The 24,790-nt window shown below is 42.0% G+C and overlaps 2 protein-coding genes across 2 annotated transcripts; both read right to left on the bottom strand.

The window, feature by feature from the left end:
- Positions 1–1,386: 1,386 nt before the first annotated feature.
- LOC147303066 (uncharacterized) lies at positions 1,387–5,286 on the bottom strand. Its single transcript, XM_086280789.1, has 12 exons — positions 5,259–5,286; positions 4,722–5,096; positions 4,494–4,595; positions 4,043–4,275; positions 3,767–3,945; positions 3,578–3,671; positions 2,846–3,202; positions 2,633–2,750; positions 2,467–2,558; positions 2,251–2,365; positions 1,779–1,880; positions 1,387–1,586 (listed from the first exon to the last, which is right to left on the bottom strand). The coding sequence occupies exons 2-12, from the start codon at positions 5,026–5,028 to the stop codon at positions 1,387–1,389; spliced, it is 1,899 nt and encodes a 632-aa protein (XP_086136915.1). The 5' UTR covers positions 5,029–5,096; positions 5,259–5,286.
- Positions 5,272–24,444, bottom strand: LOC147303067 (popy Class I histocompatibility antigen, A-1 alpha chain-like). Its single transcript, XM_086280788.1, has 5 exons — positions 24,347–24,444; positions 16,184–16,510; positions 14,635–14,742; positions 5,729–12,611; positions 5,272–5,506 (listed from the first exon to the last, which is right to left on the bottom strand). Exons 1-4 carry the CDS (start codon positions 24,390–24,392, stop codon positions 12,487–12,489), a joined length of 606 nt encoding a protein of 201 aa, XP_086136914.1. The 5' UTR covers positions 24,393–24,444; the 3' UTR covers positions 5,272–5,506; positions 5,729–12,486.
- Between the last annotated feature and the right edge of the window lie 346 nt (positions 24,445–24,790).

A 24,790-nucleotide genomic window follows, 5' to 3' on the forward strand; every position in this document is an offset into this window, starting at 1 on the left:
GCCAATCTTTGTGTTGTCTGGCAAATGCCAAACATACGGCACTGTGTTGGGCTGTAAGCACAACCCCACCTGTGGACGTCGGGCCCTCATACCACCCTCATGGAGTCCATTTCTGACCGTTTGAGCAGACGTGCACATTTGTGGCCTGCTGGAGGTCATTTTGCACAGCTCTGGCCTTTCTTTCCTACCCCACAGTACCTTCCCTTACCATTTGTTTCCTACTCTTTTACTTCTTCTTTGATGACTGTTGTCTTTCTAGATAAGCAATTTCATTTGCTCTGGGGCGAGTCAATGGCTCGGGTGCATTCTGGGACTGTCAGTTCACCAGTGTGCTGGCATGCTTCTTAACAAACACACCACTACAGCAAACATCTCAGTTGTACTTGTTGATTTCTTCGACAAAACACTGAACAAAAAATTTACTTGTGAGTGTGCTGCCTGGTGCTTTTAAATTTTGTGATTATTTGAGCAGCCCAGAAAGCATCCCATAAATTAAATTATGTTATCGTATCTGAACATGTACACTAGTCATTAAATTAGATGGGAAATATTGATTCAGGGTAAACAACTGCACCAAGGAAATTCCATTTTTCTTCTCAAAATGTAAAATGTCTGTTGAAAAATCACATTGAACAGAGATGTGATTAACTTTTTATTTTACCAAACATAACATCAATGATGACACAATCAGTCTTCATCAGAAGTGCTCAAATCACTCTCAGTGGCATCGTCTGGAATGTCCTCCTCCTCCTCCGAGTCCATTTCCAGGAGTGGTTGGTGGCTGAGGATTCTCTTGTACACGTCCTTTACTTTGAGCATTTCAGCTTTCAGTTCACTTTGTTTTTTTAAAACCAGGCTACAGAGTCCCTTCTGTGCATCCTCCGACATGCCAACAAAGGAGGCTGTAAAAAGAACAAAACAAATAAATATGAGAAAAGTAAAAAAAACAAACAACAAAAAAACATCACCTCATAAACACAAGGAATTAGGATGCTGTAATTAAACATTTTTTTTAAAAGGGAGAAGGCAGTGTTAGCTAGCAATCTAGATATAGGTAAAAGATCCAGTAAGACTTTAGCATCTGCTCTTATTTTCAATCGATTCATCAAAAAATTAATAAATAAATAAAGTGCTTACAGTCTGAGGAGATTGTCCCCAACACCACAGAACGCATTCGCAACACTGTCCAGTGATGCCGCATCTCCCTGCAAAGGATCATCTCCTCCACTCTCAGGCGCCTCACAGCCATCACCTTCTCAAAGACCTTTCTCTTTGTCCGGAGGTCAGCAGCAGCTACAGTTTAACAACATCAGATGGGAAAACATAGCAGCATATTATGATTCAAGAACAAAACATTCAACTACTGCTCAGATACTGGGAGCTTGTTTAAAAAGGATATTTATAAATCAAGAGCTTACGTTCACTTGTGCTCTGCCAGGGCCAAATATCGGTCTGCATGAGGGCATCACTGGATACGATTTGCTTTGTTGGTTCAGCGAGCTTGTTGTAGTCGTCAACAGCAGCCGCCAAGCGTTTCTTCTCAACTAAGATGACCTTGCGAATTCTGTGTCGCCTCTTGTTGCTATCTGTAAATAATCATAAAAAATTCACACCTTCACATAATGTATATAGTTTCATTTTAATCTACACTCATCAATTTGTTTGCTAGAACAAATCACATCCAGCTTAAACAAACCTGGATCTGATTTGATTCTGTTTACAAAGTAGCTGTACAAACTGAGCATCAAACGGTCCGTTTCAAAGAAACTGGGACGTACCATTTTGTCTGTAAAGACTTTGTGTTCGCACTCTGATGATGACGACAAGCTCCTCTATTCGTGCCTGCAACGCTCCAAGGCTGCCATCAGTTTGATCACTTTCTAAGTGAGAGGAATATTAATCAGAATACAGGATGAGTAACAGTCACCAAACTACAGTGGACTCTGTAATCACTGACTTGATGACATTCATTATAAGACATCTGGAGCCTTCATGTGCTGCTATCTCATGATAATCATGAGATAACAAGTATGTTGGTGTTCAGGTTTATAAAACCAACTAGTACGACATCATTTCAACCCAGGTTCTATCCAATTTGATGAAACGCAACAACTCTGCCATAAATTTGCTTTTACAAGGCTTATTTTTCATTGTTTGTTGACACTGTCAGAAAGATCTTAACTCTAAGTTCTTTAATGAGGCCATGGTGGGTCCTATTGTTATACATGAGTGCATTATATTGAGACTCACCTTCAGCCCATTTCTGCACATCGGCCACCCATTGCTGCAGTGTGTCGTCATCCACACCCAGCTCATTTCTGGTCGCATTCAGGCTCTCCACTTGTTCTCTAAAGATCCTTATGATCTAAGAATGCATTCATAAATGTCATTCATATTGACATTAAAAGAGTACTGGTGTTTTCCCCCCATTACCACACACATTAAAATGGGTGTTGAAAAAATGACCTTTAGATATCGCTGGCTCAAAGTGCGGCCCAGTTGTTCCACTTTCCTTTTGTTCCACCCCAAAGCCAGGAGGGTCAGCATGTCTGTTCGCCCTGCATTTCAGTTAGTATACAAATTAGAATTAATGAGCAGGAGACTGAGTGGAATCTCAGACACGGACACACACCTGCTTTAGACATGTACTTCGTTGTGATGGCCGCCCTAGACAGGAAACTGTTTACTTGTTCCACCTCTTCTCCAACTGTTGAACCGGCCCCATCCTGAAACGCACCTCCCCATTTGATCTATAGAAAGGAGGTCACAATACATGACTGCTGAATTCATTCAACCTTATAACAAAATGTCTCAAACTAATCCAAAACTACAAGCTGCAGTATACCTCGCATTTCCAAGTGTGAGCCTTTGCATGCATGACGGAGAGAAAAGGACGCATTGACAAGAGGTTCCTCAGCTCAGGGCACTGCTGAGCCACCTTGGTTAAATAGGGGAAATATTTACAGGCCACATCGGAGCAAAGGAACGTAATATGTCCTGGGACGCTAGCTGCCAACTTCCTCTGGAGAAAAAGGGGGTAAGCAAAGATCTCCCCTCGAAACATGTTCAATGCAGCTAAGAGGACTCCGTGGCGACAACCAGCTATTTCCATGCCCTCTTCATCCAACTTCCCAGTGGACTTTTTGGACGACTCCTTTGCTGCAGTCCAAGATGAAGATCCGCACAACCCTTTCCCCGGGACCTATACACTCAAAGATTTTAACATAAAAGACATGACATGATTAAGCCCTATCAGGGACAAACTTTTTAAAACAAATGCATAACAATTAGCTGAATTAGCCTCGAGTCACACAAGACCTCATATCTCCCCAGGACAGCACTGATAACACAAAATAAAAATCATGTTGTTTTTTTTAAATACACATGGTGACAAAATTAAGTACACATTAAGATAAAGTAAAGTAAATAGTATTACGACAACACCAAGAGAAAAATAAAAAAATATCGACCCATCCATATATGTCCACACACACGTATTTGTATATGGTTACGGCATTAACGTCATTTTAACAAGATTAATGCTAACAGCACTAATATATATATATGTGTATCTTACATGATTTGTGTGTCTCTGGATGTATTTCACAAACTCAGCAACTTCCTCATCTTTTTCAATGAAGACACCTTCAAAGTTCCCCTGCTCTGAAGTGCTGAACGAACACAGTGACAGTTGTTTGAAAAGAAACATTAAAATACATTTTTCTACAAATCCATATTTGACTTATGTACACAATGCATAACGTACCTTGCATTAGACTGAAAGCGATAAAGCTTGCGGTTTCCATCAACTGAGACGGCAAGCATGTCTGGAGTGCAGGCAGGGCAGCTAAAGCATGGCTCCTTGCACATCCTGTCCACCTCAAACTTTACAGCACTCCATTCCAAGAAACTTTTACTGAAGGCATCAGCTGATATTCGACCATTCTTTTACATAGAGGACATACAACAGAATATTCAAGGACAGTCATCATAAACATTGATTTGCACAATTTCCTTAAACTTAGCAAATTTAGAAACTCACCCTTCTGAAATGGACTGTTCGTTCATCCAGCATTTTGACAAATGCCTTAAGTGACATCCCTGGTGCAGCCTTCTTAATGTCATAGAAAGACTGAAAGGCATCCATTGAAAATAGGGTGCAGAAATTTAAGGTGCCAGGCCAATATCCACTACCCAGGATGTCCTTAACTGAGGGGGACCACATTAGGCCACAGCTGGTGCAGCTCACCACTGGCAGTGCAAGGTTATAACGGCCTTTAGAAAGGATAAGGATGAATTCAGTCATGGCTCAAAGCATTCATATTTTTCATGTTGTTTTCAAATCGGTCTGGTAAATCCAAACGACCTTTGACAGGTGCCCACATATACTGCGGGCCGAGGGTAATTAAAACCAAGATAGCAATGCACAATTTGCAATAAAACCTCCAAACACATCTATTGTGTATGTAGTGTGTGACAAAAGGGCAACTTACCATTTATGGTTACAAGAGCCACAATTGCGCCGGGTGAAACCTCAACGTTACCTGCTGGGCAGTCACACACATGGTCTGGCCTTTGCACAGGCAACAGCCGAACTAACATCAAAACACACAATATATATAAAAAGAATTAGAAATTAACTGATACACAATAAATATACAATAACAGCACCCACTCATACTCATACATAGCAAGAAATGCATAAGACTTAAAAACTGTACCTATTGGCTTGTGAAACTCTGATGAAGGCTGCAAAAACCCTCCTGTTACTGCCTCTCTGTTGTGCAGGACAAAGCGTGTGTGAACTGCAATATCACAGTCAGCACAAAGGAATGGAAGAGGCAGGCAGTCCAGACACCTCACAACTACTTGTTTGCCACACTGACACACACGGTGTGACTGTGGATCCAGAGTAGCTAACATATTGTCTATAAGACAAGGCCTGGCCTCTTTCCACTTTTGCGAGGACACCATATTTCTGATCGCCCAGTGAGTAGCAGCTGACTCAGACGACGTCTCACAAGTCATGGCTGTGTCCTCTTCTCCATCCTCCAACAACTGAAGGAGCTCCTGACGAAGCACCTCAGTTCCATACACTAACAGAAAAAAAATAAAGAAAGGAAGAAACTCTTCCACAAAGTGAAAAACACTCTAGGCAGTATGTTTCTTAGGACTCCACAAAAGCCCTGCATAACTCAACTATAACAACAAATATAAAAGTAAACAGAAATCACAACATATACAAGAAGGTAAAGTACCTTTTGTTGGGTTGACACTGGCAACATAACTAGGTTATGGGGGGGGGGGGGGATGAAGAATATTTACTTACTGAAATTCTTTGGTGAAAACAAGTTGTGAGATAAAATCAATGGTTGCGTGAACACTGACCACGTGGCATGCAACTAGTACTTCGACTGGTTGATGGTCTTTGAGGAATAAAATCTCCCTGTCTGTCACGTTTTTTCCAGCGCACTGGTCTTGGCTGAGGTTCACTCTGTGCATCATTCTACGCAATTAACAAGGAAAAAAGGGAACACCTAAAATACAGTCTATGATTAAAGCAAAGATGATCAAACATCTTAAGTTAACCAACTTAATTTGACATAAACTTATACACATATATAAAAATTTATTTAAAAAAAATTTCAAATAATATAACGTTTACTCCGTACAAAATATTAGACAAGCGTGTTCCCTCTTTAACAACTGTTTCCACTAAAAATGTTACCTGCATATCTTGAAGGAGTTCGTCAGCAGCCTGAAGCTCTTCCTCCAGCTCGGGATCCTCTGAATCACTCATTTTCAAGCTAAAGAGGAAAGAGATTTTTGCAGAACTCAGTGACATAAACACATAACTAACGCAATTCAAATGATTTTCAGTCTTGGCGCTCCAGTTAACGTTAGCAATTAACGTTAGCATCATCAGTTTGTAAAGAGCTAGCAGAACTCTTAGCGCAAAAACTGCTTTACGCACCATGTGAGGGTATTTTGCAGCACACAAGTCCTTTAACGTTTGTAATAAATTTAATCCATCATCGTTGGATTAAATGGCTAATGCTGCAGTAGCCACGTGTAGTCGTTACCTAGTAAGCATGCTGACGGTAGCTGTAGCCATTTTTAAATACATTACACCGTTTCCGAGATCAGTCACCTCTGTTTGTTTGAAGCTTTTATGAAAAAACTAACTTTGAAACACACATCAAGGTATTACTTTAAATATATGTATTTTTTACATACCTGCATTAGAATCAATCAGTTCCGCCTCATTTTCTTATTCTTATAAATGGGTCTCTCCGTTCTCCCATCAGCCTTTGCTTACACAGGTTGCGTCTGATTGGCTGGAGCCGAGCGCATCCAAAACTAACAGGAGTGGTGAATGAATCTATAAATGTGTTTTACGTGTGAAATGAAAATAATAAACCTAACAAAGGATTATGTACGTTAAATCTGCGCACTTTCAGATCGTGAATCAGTTTGGAAAACACTGTGTGATGGCCACAACATGAAGCGATTTTATTGTTGAATTATCAGTGATACTTTCACGTGTTTTTGTTGAGAAATGTTAACGATGTCATTAAAAGAAAACATTAAATTAGGGAGAAAAACCCGTTCGCGGAGAGGGTCCCCGGTTCTCCAGTTAGATTGTGCTTCACGTCATGTTTCGCTGTGATGAGGTTATTATTGGAGTAAATGGATGGCTGGAGCCTCTGCTCGAAGCGTCTCTGATCGCCGAGAGCAGGTTCATATTGGAATGAATTGACAACCCACAGCGTCGCATAAAAACGTGGAAGGGTACCTTAGGCGTCAGCATGAGAAGTTAAGGGACGTGACAAATCGTCATTATTTTACGTGTCAGGAGTGAGAACGGGTTGGACAAAATACAACTCCACAACATTACTAGCGCAAAAAGACAACCTTCCATTTATTTTCACTTAAACAAGAAGCTGGTTTTTATGTACATTAAAGCTTTATAAAAATTTAACAGTGCAAATGCAAATTCCTTGCTGAAAGTTTAACCGAAAGGCATTTCCAGTAGAAATGGGCTGAGATATCCTGAGCATAACCATGTATAATATCCACTGAAGTTAAAAAAAAGGTGCTTTGCAACATTAAACTGCAGTGTGCAGTACGTATTTTTCGGACCATAAAGTGCACAGGACTATAAGGCACATTAAGCGAAACAAAGCAGTCAGATAAATCAAACTTTATTAAACTCATTCTTCTTGCTTCCTCCACTTCTGTACCATTGATTCATTAATGTTGAATTCTCTGGCAGCTGCTCTATTCCCATGTTGTTGCAGTAGATTAATAACTAACCTTGTATTGTGGATGGATTATCTCAGTTGTTCTCCTGACTGAAGTTTGGTCCGTTTACAGCATCCTGCCATGCGATTGCATTTGTCTCTAACCATGAGGAACCTTCACGTTAACTTTTATAATCATTATATACCAGCTAGCCCAACTTCAGTAACCCTACAAACGTCACTGCTGTTTAGTTTCCTGTCTTCATTTATGTTGGAAGTGATAGCAGAGCTGTACGTTTGATTTTTTTCAGAAATCTCTCAGTTAGAACATTCAATATCATGCTTAGGTAACTAGCGAAACTAGCGAGCTAACTTCCGCTAGCTTCCTGCTAACTTCTAACTCCGTTAAATGTAATCAATTTTGTTTTCATGGATGCCTGGAAGTTAAACTTCATAGTTACACCTGGTAAAGCAGCAATGCTGATCGTTTTATTAAAGATGAAAGAATTTAGACAGTTTTTAACTCTCAGTGATGCTGCAGTGTTCGTTTGACCTGAAGCATACGGAGTTTAGGACCCAGATTACTCCCAGATTTAAGAGCATCTTAGTCCGACAAATACGACAATAACGACGGCCGCTTGCATGTTCTGCAAAAAAATGTGCTTTGTCGTGTATCTGACGGACAAACACCAAACCAGTTCCACATCACTGAAGTTGCACCATTTTTACAAACCAATTCTGGTTCATCTGTTTCACTCAACAATCGGCCATGTGCGTATGAAAACAAAGGCTCTGCGCATGCGCGTTTTACTCATATTCTATCGCGATATTTCATTTTCCTATCGTTGCCTAACATTATACCGGTATTACCGTGAACGGTATAATATGGCCCAGCCCTAAATAAAACAAAAATTTATTTTAGGGTAAGGCTATATATAGATTACCTTAACAATGATATCAGGGAGGGATGCTGTCAGCTTAAGCTCGTCCTGCAGTGCCAGCGTCCTGGACATTAGAATCTCCAGAGTTGGAAGGATTCCAAAATAGCAGTTCTCTTCTCCTTGCAATATGTCTAGTGCAGGGCTGCCCAATCCCAGTCCTCGAGAGCTACTATCCTGCAGCTTTTAGATGCATCCCTACTCCAACACAGCTGAATCAAATGGTTTGATTACCTCTTCAGCATGCCATCATGTTTGGCAAAGGCCTGATAACAAGCCATTCATTTGATTTGGGTGTGTGGGAACAAGGATGCATCTAAAAGCTTCAGGACGGTAGCTCTCGAGGACCGGGATTGGGCACCCCTGGTCTAGTGCAACAGTGAGTGGCTTCAACACGATACAATACTCCTTTAGGAACAGATACTCCCGATCAGTGAAGCATTTGATTCCAAACTGAGTGCAGACAGTATTTAATTCAGCAAGGGGAATGTCAGTGATCCTGGACAGAGCGTCGTGAAATGAATTCCATCGTGTTCAAACAGGTACTATGAGTTTTTTCTTGAAAAAATTATCTACCAACTCTGAAGCAACAGAAGAACGGTTTGCTTTTGTCCACATTGCAGAACACTTTGAAGTTGCACTTCTGTAGATTAATTTTGCCTCATTTGCTTGAAGCCATTTCTCAACATCATGAAAAATTAAGTTCAGTGTGTGTGATGCACACCTTAAGTGTGGAGGGAGAGAAAACTATCCTTCAGATTCTGTGGAAAGGGTCTGCTCAACATCAGTAAATGTCACCTCTTCATCTTCTTCCGATTCCTCATCAGAGTCTGATTTTTGGAACATTCTGAAAGCTTTGATAAAATTGGACCCGTTGTCTGTCACGGTGGCTGTCACTTTAGAGTTCAGTCCATAAGCCGAATGTACTTGCTCGATTTCATTGCCGATGACATCATATGTGTGTCTCCCTCGAACTCTTTTACATGCTAGCGCAGCATGTCCTCGTACAAAAGTAGAAGGATCAATCCAGTGTGCCGTCATTCCGAGAAAACTTTTGTTATGGTTCGTCCAAATGTCAGCAGTCGTGGAAATATATTCCAAACTCTCGAATGTCTCTTTAAGCTCCATTTCCATGTCAGCATAATGGTAAATGGCCTGCATTTGTATAGCGCTTTTCTAGTCCCTAAGGACCCCAAAGCGCTTCACACTACATTCAGTCATCCACCCATTCACACACACATTCACACACTGGCGATGGCAAGCTACATTGTAGCCACAGCTGCCCTGGGGCGTACTGACAGAGGCGAGGCTGCCGGACACAGGCGCCACCGGGCCCTCTGACCACCACCAGTAGGCAAACATGGGGTTAGTATCTTGCCCAAGGATATTTGGCATGCAGCCAGGAGGCAGCCTGGGATCGAACCACCGACCTTCTGATTAGTGGCTGACCTGCCACCTGAGCTACAGCCACCCTTATCTAAGTAAGTAAGTAACACTTATCTAAGTAAGTAGAAAACGTTTTTCGATCATGCAGTGCTGCTTTTTTGCCACACACAGGTATTTTGTTTAATATGCACCTAAAAGATGGAGACTCTACAGTACGCAGCGATAACATCTCTTCCACAACGTAACCTGCAATCATTTTCTTAAGCTCACCTTCAGACACTTTCTGTGTTGCTGAAGTGAAATCAAGTTTCGTCTGCTTAGCAGGAGTTGCCGCGGTGTTATCCATGGATGATGAAGATGGCTCACTCAGAAGGCTTTGTCTGTGCTGCCGTGTCAGGTGCTTCAGCAGATTACTCGTGCTATTGACAGCGGCCGATAATTTTTTCTCCCCAGGACACAGCTTACATATTACCGTAATGTTCTTGTCTGCTTGTTTTAGAAAAGTGAAGTGACGGGAATATTTCCATTTCATAAAACAGGCCCTCGCTTCAGCTGAGTCCGACATCTTCGGCTGTAGAATACGACTATGCGGCAAACTGGCGCGAAATGACGTACAGCTGCACTACAGCGATGTTAAAGCGGCAGAGTTTATTTTTACCTTTAGAAGATAAATTATTGAAATTAAATAATGATTTTCAGCGAGTTTAGTTATTTTTACAATGTAACGCAAGTACATTGTAAGTAACTGTATTTAAAATACCTAAAAATGAACAGTAATTAGTTACTCTACTTTTTCAGTGGAAAAGTAATTTAAATACAGTAACGTGTTACACCCAACACTGTCAGCTGGTCAACCTCACTCAGGCGGACATCCATATCAGCCAACCAAATGACAAGCTCCTCTGTCACGATCTGAGGGGACAGACCGTGCAGTGGTGTGTGTGGTGGACCCAGGTGCGAACACAAGAGAGTAGACCGGAGTAAACTTAAACTGAAAGCGAGCCTTTATTGTGGCTGATGACAGGTCTCAACACAAAGCAGAAACACCGTGACTAAGCTGAACCTAAACTAAACTGGGAAACAGATACTGATAAACTAAGGAGACTAGAGATGGACCGATCCGATATTACGTATCGGTATCAGTCCGATACTGACCTAAATTACTGGATCGGATATCGGAGAAAAATAAAAAATGTAATCCAATCCATTAAATATCAGGAAAGCACCTCACAAAACTTGCAACACGCTGTAACTCACCTCAGAACGTTAGCACGTCGGAGCAGTATGCATCACGTGATAGAGCGGCTGTGGCATGCGGGACCTGTCGGTGGTCTGGATAGCATTTGGAGCTTCGCTAGCAACCCGGCATTTCATCTCCGACAAAGTTATCCCGAGAGAAGTAAAGCAAGTGTGTAAGTCCATCTCTGAATGTTTGTAAAGCATTCCTGCGTTAAGCTTAACAAGCGACTGCCTCTCCTGCTGCTACTTCAATCATGAAACTGCTTAATGATCAGCTGATCGGCTTTTCTGTCGCAAGTCCGTGTCTCTAGTTTGCTTTTGGCCCACTTTGCACCAGAAAGAGGAAACCAGCGGCTGAACAACAGCAGCACGTTTAAGCTTGATCAGCTGTTGTTAGAATGTATTTAATATTACTTTCTACTCAAGGATCTTTTTCTACGTAGCTGACGGCTGGTAACTGTGCAGGGGCGGATCTAGCAAAGTTTAGCCAGGGGGGCCGATAGAGCATGAACAGGGAAAAGGGGGGCACAAAGATATACTTTTCTTTCTTATTCTCATTTAAAATGTCTAGCTTTTAACAAATAATTATCTGACACCCAAAGTTTTAATTTGATGTAAAATGAATAGAAGTTCATTACTGTATATAGTAACTATTAAGTCTAATATATATACCCTAGTAAGCTATAGTACTTTTTCCTTTGGGAAGGTACCATCTGTGCAGTCTGCAATTTTGTTGAAGAAAGATGTTGAATCTATTTAATATTTCTTGAAAAATAATTGATTTCTGTGCATTTTTTTTCACACTGCATCAAATTAAGGTTGATTACGTCGATTAAGCATCATGAGGTGGAGCGTGAGGGGTGGTTCCCTATTTTTTATTTATTTATTTTTGTTGCTGGGAGTTGGAACCCTATTAGTTAGGTTGCTTAACATTTATGCTAAGTACTCTTTAAAATACCAGAATAGGGAGGATGGTGTAGGTTTAAGTTTATTAGATTGATCAGTATTGCTGAACTATGAAATATTTTTTTTTGCATACAGGTATAACAGAATAGTTTTAGTGTAGTTGTTGTTTTAAACTTGAGTATGAACTTATACAAAATGCAGCAAAATATTTAAAAAACAGTTTTGTTGATTAAAAAACACTATATCGGACACAGACGACACGACACAGACTGTATGAAACACAGAGACTAAATACACATGAGGGATGATCAGGGGAAGTAGCCACACATGGGAGCACAGCTGACACACATGAACCTAACGACGGGACAGGAGAAGTGAAACTGAATACACTGACATTGAATACAGACTTTCAAAGTAAAACAGGAAACATGGAGATTAGACATGACATGAACTAAACATAACCACGCAGACATGACGCATGAACCAGGGAGACTTAGTACAGGGGGAGATGACAACTAAGGAACAAAGGACTAAATAGCAATCTCAAAATAAACTAGATGTGCTAAGCTAGGGCACAAATGAATACAAAAGATACATAAAACTCAAACACTGGGTCGCTCGACCCAGGACCATGACATCTTCCCTTTGTGCTTCAAATCCCTCCCACTCTGAGACAAGGAGCTGAGAGACAGAGGAAAGAGTCAATTATACGGAAGAGAGAAAAGTGAAACCGTCCTCAGAAGGTCTGACTCGCTGGCTCACTGGCGTTCACGTCATCCCTCGCTGTTGCCAGCAGCCGAGTCTGCAGGGTGCCCTGGAAGAGCTGAGTTAATGTTCGACTCCTCCTGGTCAGGCTCTCCAGCTGGATGATCCGAGGTCTCCCCTCTCACCGCTGCCTCTGAACACAGAAACACAAATTGCATCTGAAGCAGGAGGTGCAGATTTTTTTGCTATTCTTTTCTAAATCAAGGCTAGATCACGTGGAGGTATTTGGAAAACCTTTTTGGCCAGCGGGCGACTGTTGTCTTGCAGAAAGTCAAATCAAACATACGCGATACACAATCAATTCACAAGAACACATTATAAAAAACAAGTCCAGTTCTTGCATGATTTCAAGTGAATTCTGCATCAAACAGGGTAAAACGAGTGTTTGCAGCAAATGTGAGCACAAAGCCTCACTTTGTACAAGCCTGCTATTAAAGTTCTCCTCTATGCAAACGACTTTCCTGTTTTCAAGGCACAACTTGGATCTGCTGTACGAATCTTATGGATACACACTAAATGAAACAATAGTGTGCACGACTCCAGATTCTAATATGGTCCCAAAAGGCTCACAAAAACCAACGTAGCAATAGCAATAAAGCAAATGTTGAGGCTTCAAAATACAAAGTCCATAAACCAATGGCTGACATGGGTTTTATCATAAGGGTGATAAATATACAGATTTCAGTCTGTCTTAGAGATTTGATGTTCATTTACCTGCAGATGCACTATACGTGCTATACTATACTATACTATACTATACCATTTGACCTTAGAACTGAAGAAGCTTCTCAGATGAGAGGTGAAACGTTTTCAAGCAACTTAAAGAAGTCCAGACGCTTTTCTTTGCAAGCTCCTTTGAATACTGCTGGGTGGTTTGTAAAGTTTACAATAACTAGTATTATCATTATGCTATATGTTCAAAAATATATAATGTACTGTTCTCTCTATGTGTTAAACTCCCTGAGTGTGAACATAGATAAACAGCCAGCCAAACTACTTTTCAAGAGCCAGGAAGGTGAGCGTCCAGAATTCATCAGCAAGTACCTGTATTCGTCTCCACTGGCACTTCAAAAGTTCTTTTCCAACAAACTCGCCAGCTGGAGGTGGTACACCAGGTTTCTGCGTTACTATCATAGCAGGAGTCAGCAGCAGTGGTGAAGAAGGATCGGAGGAGACTGGGATTAATGGCCTTGCATTGATTATAGCAGACACCTCTGCCATCAAGGTACAGAGCACTTCATGAGTCAGGGAACTGTGTTTACCGTGAGACAACATGGAGTCCAGTATCCTCCTGGTTACACCAATCCTACACACCTCCCATATGCGAGGCATGTGGAGGGTTGAACTCTCATGTACAGCCGTGTTCGTAGAGGTATCTCAGGATCTTGTCTTGACTCTGATCATCTTGTCTTATTCCTAATTCAGAACATGCTCCAACAAAGTTTGTACCACAGTCTGACCTCAGCTGCTTCACACGCCCTCTTAAAGCAAAAAGTCTGCGTAGTGCATTGATGCAGCTACTTGAGTCCATGGACTCAATGACTTCTATATGCAGTTGAGTAAAGTTTGACTTATCTGACAGTTTTGTTTCGCTTAATGCGCCTTATAATTCTGTGCACCTTATGGTCCCAAAAATACGGTAACTTCTACCGTCCTTTAGCATGTCCATTAGTCTAACTTTTTGTGCGACGGTTAGCATCTTCCTCTGCCTTTTCTTTTCTTTTTGAGTGCTACCGCAGGTGCCTTTGACGGTGCAAAAAGGTTTGGCGACATTGTTGTGTTTGTTGGGGAGAAAACTTACATACATACAGTACAGCACTTCAGAGTCACACTGTAGAGATCGAAGAATTATGTAAATTTGACAAGTTGAACACAATCTGTACTGTACAGGAGACACAGCACAAGATTGATTGACAATGGTCTGCAGCCTTATAAGGACGCAAAAAAAAAGAAAGTATGCAAAATTGCACAAAGAAAATCAGTGAAACAGCGAGGCCACAAAAGGTGAAACGCATTATAGAGAGGGACCACTATATAGACGTTTACTTTCAAGGTACACTGTTTTTCTGAAATAAAAAAAGGATTTCAAAATGCCAGATGAGTTCAGGTTTACAGTCTGTATCAGAATGCCAGCTGCGCTCATTTGAATCTCTTACCTTTTTTCTTTTTGTAAACAACAAATCCAACAGCAGCCACAGAAAGAACAACCACTGCAGCAACCACTGCAGTGATGACAGCAGTCATCCTGGCATCGGGCGTCTCTACTAAGTAAAAAACAAAATTTTAAAAAGTACATTCAGTTCAGTTTTATTTACATAGCGCCAAATCACAACAACAGTTGCCTAAAACATTATAATAAAATCACACATCCATCCTATAGGTTTCATCTACACTACATATTTCAATTAAGCAGGACAAATGCACTAAAATTATATTACTAACTATGTAACTCATTAGCGGGAGCTCTAGTTTTCACTTCTAACTGCATTCAGTAACATATGCCTCAGTGAAAAGCCATAAATAAACTGAGGATTTTATTAGACACACGTTAGAGACAGTGTTGAATTTTAAAATGTAGAAGTTCACTATCAGAGTTACATGGTATAAAGTGTAAACTTTAAAAAGGGTATTCTTACAAGTTTTAACACCTCACATACTCTGAATCAAAGAAACAGTCAGAAGCCCTCCTGTAAGCCTACCACTCCCAGGGGAAATAGGTGTTGGCTGCAATGTGTGGCAGTCAGAGGTGGAGGCCTTGGGGATCACTCCCCCAAGTGGATGAGTTTAAATCTATCAGGGTACTGTTCACAAGTGACGGGTGAGGGGAGTGAGAAATTGACAGATGGATTGGGGCGGCATCTGCAGTAATGCGGATGCTGTACCAGTCCATCATGGTGAAGAGAGAACTGAGCACCTATAGTTACAAGCTCTGGGTAGTGACTGAAAGAATGAGATACAAATGCAAGCGACAGAAACTAGGGCCTGGCCCCTCCCTTAGAGATGGGGTGAGGAGGTCAGCCATTCAAGAGGGGCTCAGAGGAGAGCAGCTACTCGTCCACATTAAAAGGAGCCAGCTGAAGTAGTTTGGCAACTGTTCCAGGCATGTCTCACCAGATGGAGGCCCTAGGGCACGACACCCTGGAGAGATTACATCTCTTGGCTAGCCTGGGAATTCCTTGGTGTTCCCCCATATAAGGTGGAGCAGGCGGCTAGGGAGAGGGAGGGAGGTCTGACTTCTCTGCCAGACCTTCTTAGTCTGCTGTCCCCCACAACTTGGCCCCAAATAAGGGGAAGTAAGTGGGTGGATGGACATTGAAGCACCACATTATAGACAATACACAGTTTTAGCAGTCATGGGAAATAAATGAGTTGCTCTTACTTGATTGATCGATTACTTATGTTGTTTCTGCCCCTTTGGTCATGGATTTATGTAGTTTGGTGACAAATGTAGAAGTTCTAATATCACATTAAGGGGGTTATGATTTTTTTCTTACTAATATTAACAGTAACAACTTATATGTACAATGAAAGAGAGAGAAAATGATTGTAATATACAATAATTTAAGAAAAAAGAAGAAATTCTTCCCCATCAAGATCTACAAGAGTTATTCCCAACATGAATAGCTATGCCTCCTGGGATCCAATGTAGGATAAACAAATCAAGCATTACATTAACAATATCAGCAAACATAATGTTTCTCTCACCTCCATCATTGCAAAGTATTGTTTTTGCACAGTTTGTTCTGATCACTGTTTTGTCCAGTTTGGTGATGACTTGTTCACTATTGGAGAGCTGAAACACACAGTCATATCTTCTCCAGTCTTCAGGTTTGACTGATGAAACATTCAGATCAACATTCATCTGGAAGGTCTCATCATCGTTGGGGAGGATCTCTCTGTGATCCACACCTTCATGGATCTCTTCTCCATCTTTCCTCCAAAACATCATGACTCTTTTAGGATAGAAACCTGTAGCGTAGCAGCTGACCGGAGAGGAGGGAGTCTTCTGGAGAAGAGACACTGAGGGAAGAACTGTAGAGACAGATGGAGGCAATGCAGGCAGGGGGAAGGAAGAAATAGCAATTAGAAAATAAACCAGATGAGGATACAAAGAAAAACAAAGAAAAAGAAATTCAATAGGAGTATATGTACAGTGTATGTGTTACATATAAAACATTATAGTATCAGCGGAAAATAATTGTGACTGATTTTCTGTGTAGGTTTTCAGGCTTCCAAGTTATGATAGTCTATGAAGCTTGGAAAGAAACTTTCTTGTAGACGTTTCAGCTCTCATCCGAGAAACCAAATGGCGGAAATGTCTCTATGCACGCTCAATCATCGAGGTAAAGTAATCACAAAAAGTTTATCTGTTCATCTGGATGTAGTTTTTTCAGTGGGAGAAACATTTTGTCACTCATCCAAGTGACTTTCACATTCTTAGCTGACTGTAGGATTCCCCAAAAAAACTACATTTGCATAATAACTGAAACTAGCACCACTGAATAACAATGGACCGTGAGGTCAGTTTCATGATCATTAATATGCAAATTGTCATGACTGTGGGGCAAATATTGGAGAGTCCCAGGTATCTAAACCCTGTCCCTTAAGACGGTCATTGACCCACTATTGATTATGTGCCTCGTCACATGAGCCAAAGTGTGAAAAAAAAAGTTATGGGTCATTATTACCAGAGGTTTCAGATGAAAAAAGGGGGTGGCTTACAACACCAACTGTCCGTTATCTACAATGTAGTTTGGAGATCCAGTCCCAGGTGCCTCAACCCCTACTCACATCTTGCATCATGTGGCCTCAATAGGTCACATGATAGGTTAAAGAAAGGTGTTTAATGTATAAAAGCAAAAAAAGTGAATGGTGGCTTGGGCTACTCCAACACAAGTCGATAATTTGGTTAGTGATTTTACACTGTTAAGACACTGAAAATCTGCTTCAACACCTTCTGAAAAAAACAAGCAAAAAGAAAACAACACAGTAAGGAAACTACAAAAGCAACCAACATGAGCATCAGTAACAGTAAATAATAAATATTGAATGCTTGTTTTAGCCAATAATGCGTTTCTTGTCCTTACATGACCCACACCTTTTTTCACAACTTGGGTCATGCGATGAGTCACATGACTAATCATGTGGGTTAGGGGTCAACCCCCACTAGCATTTAAATACTAATACCATTTCGTTTTAGAACTAAAGGAGCTCTTTAGATGAGAGGTGAAACGTCTTCAAGAAGCTTAAAGAAGTCCAGTCGCTTTCTTTCCAAGCTCCATAGATAATTGTGACTATAACTAAAGCAAACATCTGAAAATCAAAACAAAATTGAATTTGTAATTTAAAACAGAACAAGCTATTCAAGTCAAAGAGTTACCAGGTTTCTTGCAGTTATACTAAGATGTAACACTGCACTCTTTAAGCTAAATGTAATCCTAAATAAACTGCAATATGGAAACTCTTTTTCAAAAGAATTTTAACTAATTAATGTAAGAAATCATCAATAAATCTTGGAAATGATGAAAAGGTGTGTTTCTCCTGTGGTCTGAAGTGAAAATGTCTGAAGAGGTGATAAACAGTTAACGTTCAGAAGTAGTTGTTGTTGTATTCAATAACATGGTACGGTGAAAAATATTTTAAAAATTGGCAACAAGAACGTCTGGAAGCAAGTGTTGATCACTTGCTCTCTGCTGTGGTTTGTTCTGTTTTCCCTCCTAAAACTTCAAGCTGACCAGGTTTTAGACAGCACTAGTGAGCAAATGTGTCTGCTCTGTGTCCTCTGGCATAACTTGGTAAGAGGGGAGGAGCGGAGCAGCAGGAAAGCTCAAGGTACAATTACATGTACAGTTGAAACCAGACATTTACATCCCTCTGAAAAAAACACATACAGTAAACTTTTTGGTTTTAGATCAATAAATATTAACATGTTTTTTGTGAAATGTCAGAATAAATAGAGAGAAAATTGTTAGGTATTTTTTTATTATTTTCATCAAAGTCAGAAGTATACACACATCCTTAGTATTTTGTAGAATTGTCCTGAAACTGTTTCACTTGGGCCAAATGTCCTTCCAAAGGTTTTATATAATAGTTTGCTGGCATCTTGGCCCACTTCTCTTGACAGAACTGGTGTAACTGGGTCAGGTTTGTAGGCCTCCTTGGTCGCATTTGTCTTTTCAGTGCCGCTCACAAATTTTCTATGGCACTGAGATCAGGGCTTTGTGATGGCCACTCAAGTACCATGACTTTTGTTGCCCTTAAGCCACTTTGTAGCTAATTTGGAGGTATGCTTGGGGTCACTGTCCTTTTCAGAATCAGATTACTTCAATCAATCCCTAAGGAAATTATGTGGGTTACAGGTGCTCCAAGACAGTAACGGTAACAGACTAAACCAGGGGTGGGCAAACTACAGCCCGCGGGCCACCTCGGGCCCGTTGGGCATTTTATTCCGGCCAGCCGAAGATTGGTGTGTCTCGCGGGGTACGCAGTGTGGCGTTACTCTAATTAAGTACTTTGTGAATGACCACGGCAAACAGTCATGCTTTGAAGCATCTCTTTATTCGGACACACAGAGCTGCAGCTCTCCTGCTCCCAACTCAACATAACAACACAACCAACAACAACCACAATGCAGGACCCAGTACCATATTTAAGTTGGCAGGGCATGATAGCAAATGCAAATGCCATGCAGCTCCCCTGGCAGACTCCCCTGGCACGGGGACCTCTGTCTCCTCGCTCAGCTCCTCCTTCACCGCCGCCGCTCCCGGCTGGAGCAGCCCCTCGCGCGGCTCCCCCGTCGTCATCACTGCCGCCGCTATAATGCTTTCTTAATGTTTTTGTTTGATATGTATGCATCTGGTGCTGGCCTGGCCCGTTTTGTAAATTTTAAACTTCAGCGTGGCCCCTGAGCCAAAAAGTTTGCCCACCCCTGGACTAAACTATTAAATAATACAATATGTTACAGAGTTTACACATTTGAGTTTACACATGTTACAATTAGCTGTGAAGCTAATTGTAACATGGTGGGTTTAAACCAATGATCTTTCTCCAGGCCTTTGTCAGGCCAATCAGTCCTCACTCCTCGTACTTTAAATCTCACTGCGCATCTTTCAGTCTCCCGTACAGACAGCTTAGTGCAGGGGTCAGCAACCTTTAAGACCCAAAGAGCCATTTGGACCCGGTTTCCACGCAAAAGAAAACACTGGGAGCCGCAAATAGTTTTTGACATCTAAAATGAAGATAACACTGTATATACTGTTTTTTTTTACCTTTATGCTTTGTGTGAACAACTAAGGTGTGTTGTTTATGAAATCCATGAAGTGCTACAGAGAAAATTACATTTTATTTATGTAATTAACACATTTTGATCTCTTAAAGAAATATAACAAAAGGAAAGACACCCAGCTGAACTAAAAATGATCCATGTAGCAAACAAAAACTGTTGTGAGCCGTCACCCTTATATCGCCTTTGGGATTTTGGAGCCTTGACCTGACTTTTAAAAAGTAATTGGAAAAAAAGCTCTATGCTGCTAAAAGATGAAAAATAGATATTTGCAAAATTCTGCCTAAATATGTATTTTATCAGGTTAATGCGTGTGGCGGGGCGTGGTGTGCAGCGCACCTGCAGGGGAGTCGGACACACCTGAGCGGCACCCGCAATCACGCCTCGCCGCCTTAACGTCTGTGCTCTCTCTGCTGTTGTGTCAGCTCACAGCAACCATGTGTGGTCAGTAAAGAGATGCTGAAAAGCGTGTTCATACAAATATCGTCGGTCTGCCATTGTATGCTTACAATGGGACTTCTGCTCCCGAACCTCTGCGCACAGCGTCTGCAAATCGGGGCTGTATTAAGTCACTTTTATCTTTACGCAGGACTGTAAGCTGTCATCTGTGAGGCGTGAGCGGTGTTTGTTTTTAACATAGTTCACGGTGGAGCTGCTGACATAATGTGGATCCGAAGATCCATAATTGGTCTACCTGGGGTTGAAAGTCTCGATAAATGCACGGCGTTTCGGCGGGTACACCGGCTTCTGCGAGTGTGACACTTATTTTGAGCGATGAAGAAATAATAGAATATAATTTTATTTTTATATTTCAATATCACAATAATCTTCCAATTTAGAACTACAAGTTAAAAAAGAACTAACATAAATAAAATACACTTCAGCTAAATACTTCTAATTTAATTTCCCAAACCACGCGTAGCTGCACTATAAGGACTAAAGAGCCGCAGGTTGCCGACCCCTGGCTTAGTGCAATCCACCTCCTCCCCATCTCTGTCTCTCCCTCATCACTCAGGCTCCATTCAAGCCTCCATCTTCATCTCAAATTCAAATTAAATTCAAATTTTATTTGTCACGTACACAGTCATACACAGTACGATATGTAGTGAGATGCTTGGACAACTGCTCGTGACCTAAAGAGAACAAAAAAGGAAAAGGCTATGAATAAGATAGGAAATAAATATGAAAAATTAAAAAGGGTAAATTTAACTAAGAAGGAATAAAATATAAATTAAGGTTAAAAATGAAATAACTGTACAACACAAATTTGAATGAAGGGTAAATTTAACTGGGAAGAATAAGATAAAGATAAATATATAAATTAAAGTTGAAAATAAAATAACTGTACAACAAAATACAAAATACACAATACACAATATAGAACTATATAAGAATGTATGAAGAAATATAAATGTAAATAAATATATACACACAATAACAGCAGCTGTACAAGTATTAACCGGAAATGAAGAATATAGTGACCAGTGTTGTGCAAAACCAAAGTCCAGAAAGTCCAGTGTGTGTGTAAGAACCATATGTGTGGGTCAGTACTGTGTGGTGGTGTGATTGAGAGACCGTATCGCCTGCGGGAAGAAGCTCCTCCTCAGTCTCTCTGTGTTGGTCTTCAGGGAGCGGAATCGCTTTCCTGACCTCAGCAGAGAGAACAGTCTGTTGTTGGGATGGCTGAGGTCCTTCACGATCTTCCTGGCCTTGGTCCAGCACCGCCTGCTGTAGATTGAGTGCAGGTCAGGGAGCTCGGAGCGGATGGTGCGCTCAGCTGACCGCACAACCCTCTGTAGAGCTCGTCTGTCCTGCATGGTGCTGTTCCCGAACCAGGTTAAGATGTTTCCCGCCAGGATGCTCTCTATGGTGCACGAGTAAAAGTTCCTGAGCACCTTGGAGGGCAGTTGGAAGTCTCTCAAGCGTCTGAGGTGGTAGAGACGCTGTCGGGCCTTTTTCACCACGGTGTTGATGTGACAGGACCATGACAGGTCCTGCGTGATGTGAACTCCGAGGTATTTGAAGCTGTCCACTCTCTCCACTGGGCACTCGTTGATGACGGGGGTCTGGTAGTTCCTCTCCTGCTTAGTGCTGAAGTCCACTATCAGCTCCTTTGTCTTACTGACGTTTAGAAGGAGATTGTTCCTCTGGCACCAGTTCTCCAGATTCCTAATCTCCTTCAGGTAGGCCGTCTCGTTGTTATCAGAGATCAGGCCCACCACGACGGTGTCGTCAGCAAACTTGATGATGGTGGTGGAGCTGGTAGTGGCCACGCAGTCATATGTGTACAAAGAGTACAGCAGGGGGCTCAGAACACACCCCTGGGGGGCTCCAGTGCTGAGAGTGGTGGAGGCTGAGACATGTCCGCCCATCCTTACTGCCTGTGGTCTGCCAGTTAGGAAGTTGGAGATCCACTGACACATAGATGAGCTGAGTCCCAGATGCTCCAGCTTGGTGGTGAGTGTGGAGGGAATTATGGTGTTAAATGCAGAGCTGTAGTCTATGAAGAGCATTTTAACATAATTCCCCCTTCTAGTGTCCAAGTGAGTGAGTGATGTGTGGAGGAGATGAGAGATGGCATCGTCTGTGGAACGATTTGGACGGTAAGCGAACTGTAGTGGGTCCAGTGTGTCTGGTAGTGAAGAAATGATGAAGTCTCTGACCAGGCGTTCAAAGCACTTCATCACTACTGAGGTGAGGGCTACAGGGCGATAGTCATTGAGAGAAGCAGGGTGGGGTTTCTTCGGGACAGGAACAATGATGGACTCTTTGAAGCATGTGGGGATCACCGACTGAGATAAAGAGATGTTGAATATCTCAGTGAACACAGGAGCTAGCTGGTATGCGCAGTCTCTTAGGATACGACCTGGGATGCCGTCTGGTCCTGCTGCTTTCCCGGTGTTCACTCTCTTGAAGGCTCTCCTTACTTCATGCTCGGAGATGACGAGCACGTTTCCGGTGCTGGCAGTATCTTCCTGTCTGCAGCCGTTAGCGCCGCTAACACTAGCATTGTTGGAGACCTTAGCTGCAGCCTCGAAGCGAGCATAGAAAGTGTTCAGCTCGTCTGCCAGAGTCACGGCCGCGTTCGTCATACCGGTTGTTGGTGCTTTATAGTCCGTTATTGTCCTTAGTCCCCGCCACAGGCTCCTAGAGTCACTCTGTTGGAGTTGTGACTCTAGTTTCCTCCCGTAGCGCTGCTTCGCCTCTTTCACCGCCCTCCGCACGTTATATGACGCGGCTTTGTACGGGTCCATGTCCCCCGTCATGAGTCCCGTGTTGTAGGCAGCGGTGCGGGATCTCAGAGCGTTGCGGATGGTTTTATCCACCCACGGCTTCTGGTTGGGAAACGTTGTGATAGTCTTTGTCTCCACGGTATCATCCGCTAGTTTCCCAATGAATCCCACAACCGCTTCCGTAAACACGTTGACGTCATCGTCGGAGCTGTTTCTGAACATGCCCCAGTCTGCGTCATCGAGTGCGTCCTGTAACGCGGCCACCGATTGATCCGTCCAGCGCGCGACCTTCCTCTGAACCGGAACTTCCTGTTTCAGCCTTTGTTTGTATTTTGGCATGAGGAAGATGGCGGCGTGATCAGATTTGCCAAACGGAGGGCGGGATTGTGCCTTGTAGCCGTCCTTGACCGTAGTGTAGCAGTGGTCCAGTGTCCTTTCACCTCTGGTGGGGCAGGTGATGTGTTGATAAAAGTTCGGCGCTGCGCGTTTGAGGTTGGCGCTATTAAAGTCCCCCGTCACAATAAGCGCAGCGTCCCGGTGTTGTGTCTGGTGCTGTGTGAGTGCCTCATGCAGCTCGCATAAGGCGGTGACCGTGTCCGCTTGTGGTGGAATATAAACGGCACTTACAATGACCGATGTAAATTCCCGAGGTAGATAAAAAGGACGACACATGATGGACAGTAGTTCCAGATTTGGTGTGCAGGAGCGTGTGAGAGGAACAACGTTCGCACTGTTGCACCAGTTGTTGTTCACCATTACCACCATTACCACTCTACCACTAGTACCTAGATTGGCTGTTGATAATACCTATTCAGGGTTGCTAGTAGGGTGCGTCACCTAGGGGGCAGCAGGGTGGAAATTCAGATTGAGGTAGTTAGTTGCTGGGTGAATTCCCAACACCATCTGTTTAAATAAGTTTCTATTGTGGTACCTATAGTGGTAATACTCCTAGGACGAGAGACTCTGAACCCTTGAACGAGAGCCGATCCAGAGTTCTGTACAGAGATAACTGGGATTTGAAAACACATCACAGTATATTTTAACATTAGGTGTACCTCTTGTTTACGCTAAACTAAAATATTTTGCTGCCTTTAAATGGAATGAGCTACAAAAAATGTGAAACTGATTTCATTACAATCTTTTAAAATATTATCTACAACTACCCTTGCACATGGTTTTCTTAATTTTTGAAAATGTATAATGTGTTCTTGTATTGTTTTTTGTAAACAAAATGATGAAATACAAAATTAATCCCAAAATGTTTTGTCATACAACTGTATTTCTTGGAAGACCATGCAACACAAAATAAACACTACTGCGTCGATGAAACCACATCAGGTTGTGTGACTCTACCTGTTCTCTGCAGGGAGCTTTTCCTATAGGACAAAGACTTCTTCATCCACTCTGGACAAATGTTAGTGAGGAAGTTTTCCTTGTATTTTGTTCCAACACTGTCAGCATCCCATCTTTGTTTAGTAATAGCAGCGTCTGGTTTCACTGCGATCCATGTCAGTCTGTTCAGATCAAACTCAACAAAGTCTTCTCCGTTATAACCGTACTGTGAAAATCCAGTCACCTCTCCAGTTTTTTCATCCCATTCACAGACTTCTCTGTTCTGTAAAATGTGAAAACCTGAAGAGAGAAACAAAGAAAAGAGAGATAGCAATATATTATTTTAATATTGCACATTGTCACGGGTGCACTGCGTCATGGATATGATGCATGGCAGGTAGGATGTGGACCCAAACGCACTCATGGGATAGTGAGAGGAGAGCACATGTGGGATGCATGGTTGGA

Source organism: Aulonocara sp. 'chitande type north' Nkhata Bay, linkage group LG22 (genome assembly GCF_057382095.1).
Source record: "Aulonocara sp. 'chitande type north' Nkhata Bay isolate Kocher_YH1m ecotype deep benthic linkage group LG22, A_spYH_male_GT1.1, whole genome shotgun sequence".
NCBI lineage: Eukaryota > Metazoa > Chordata > Actinopteri > Cichliformes > Cichlidae > Aulonocara > Aulonocara sp. 'chitande type north' Nkhata Bay.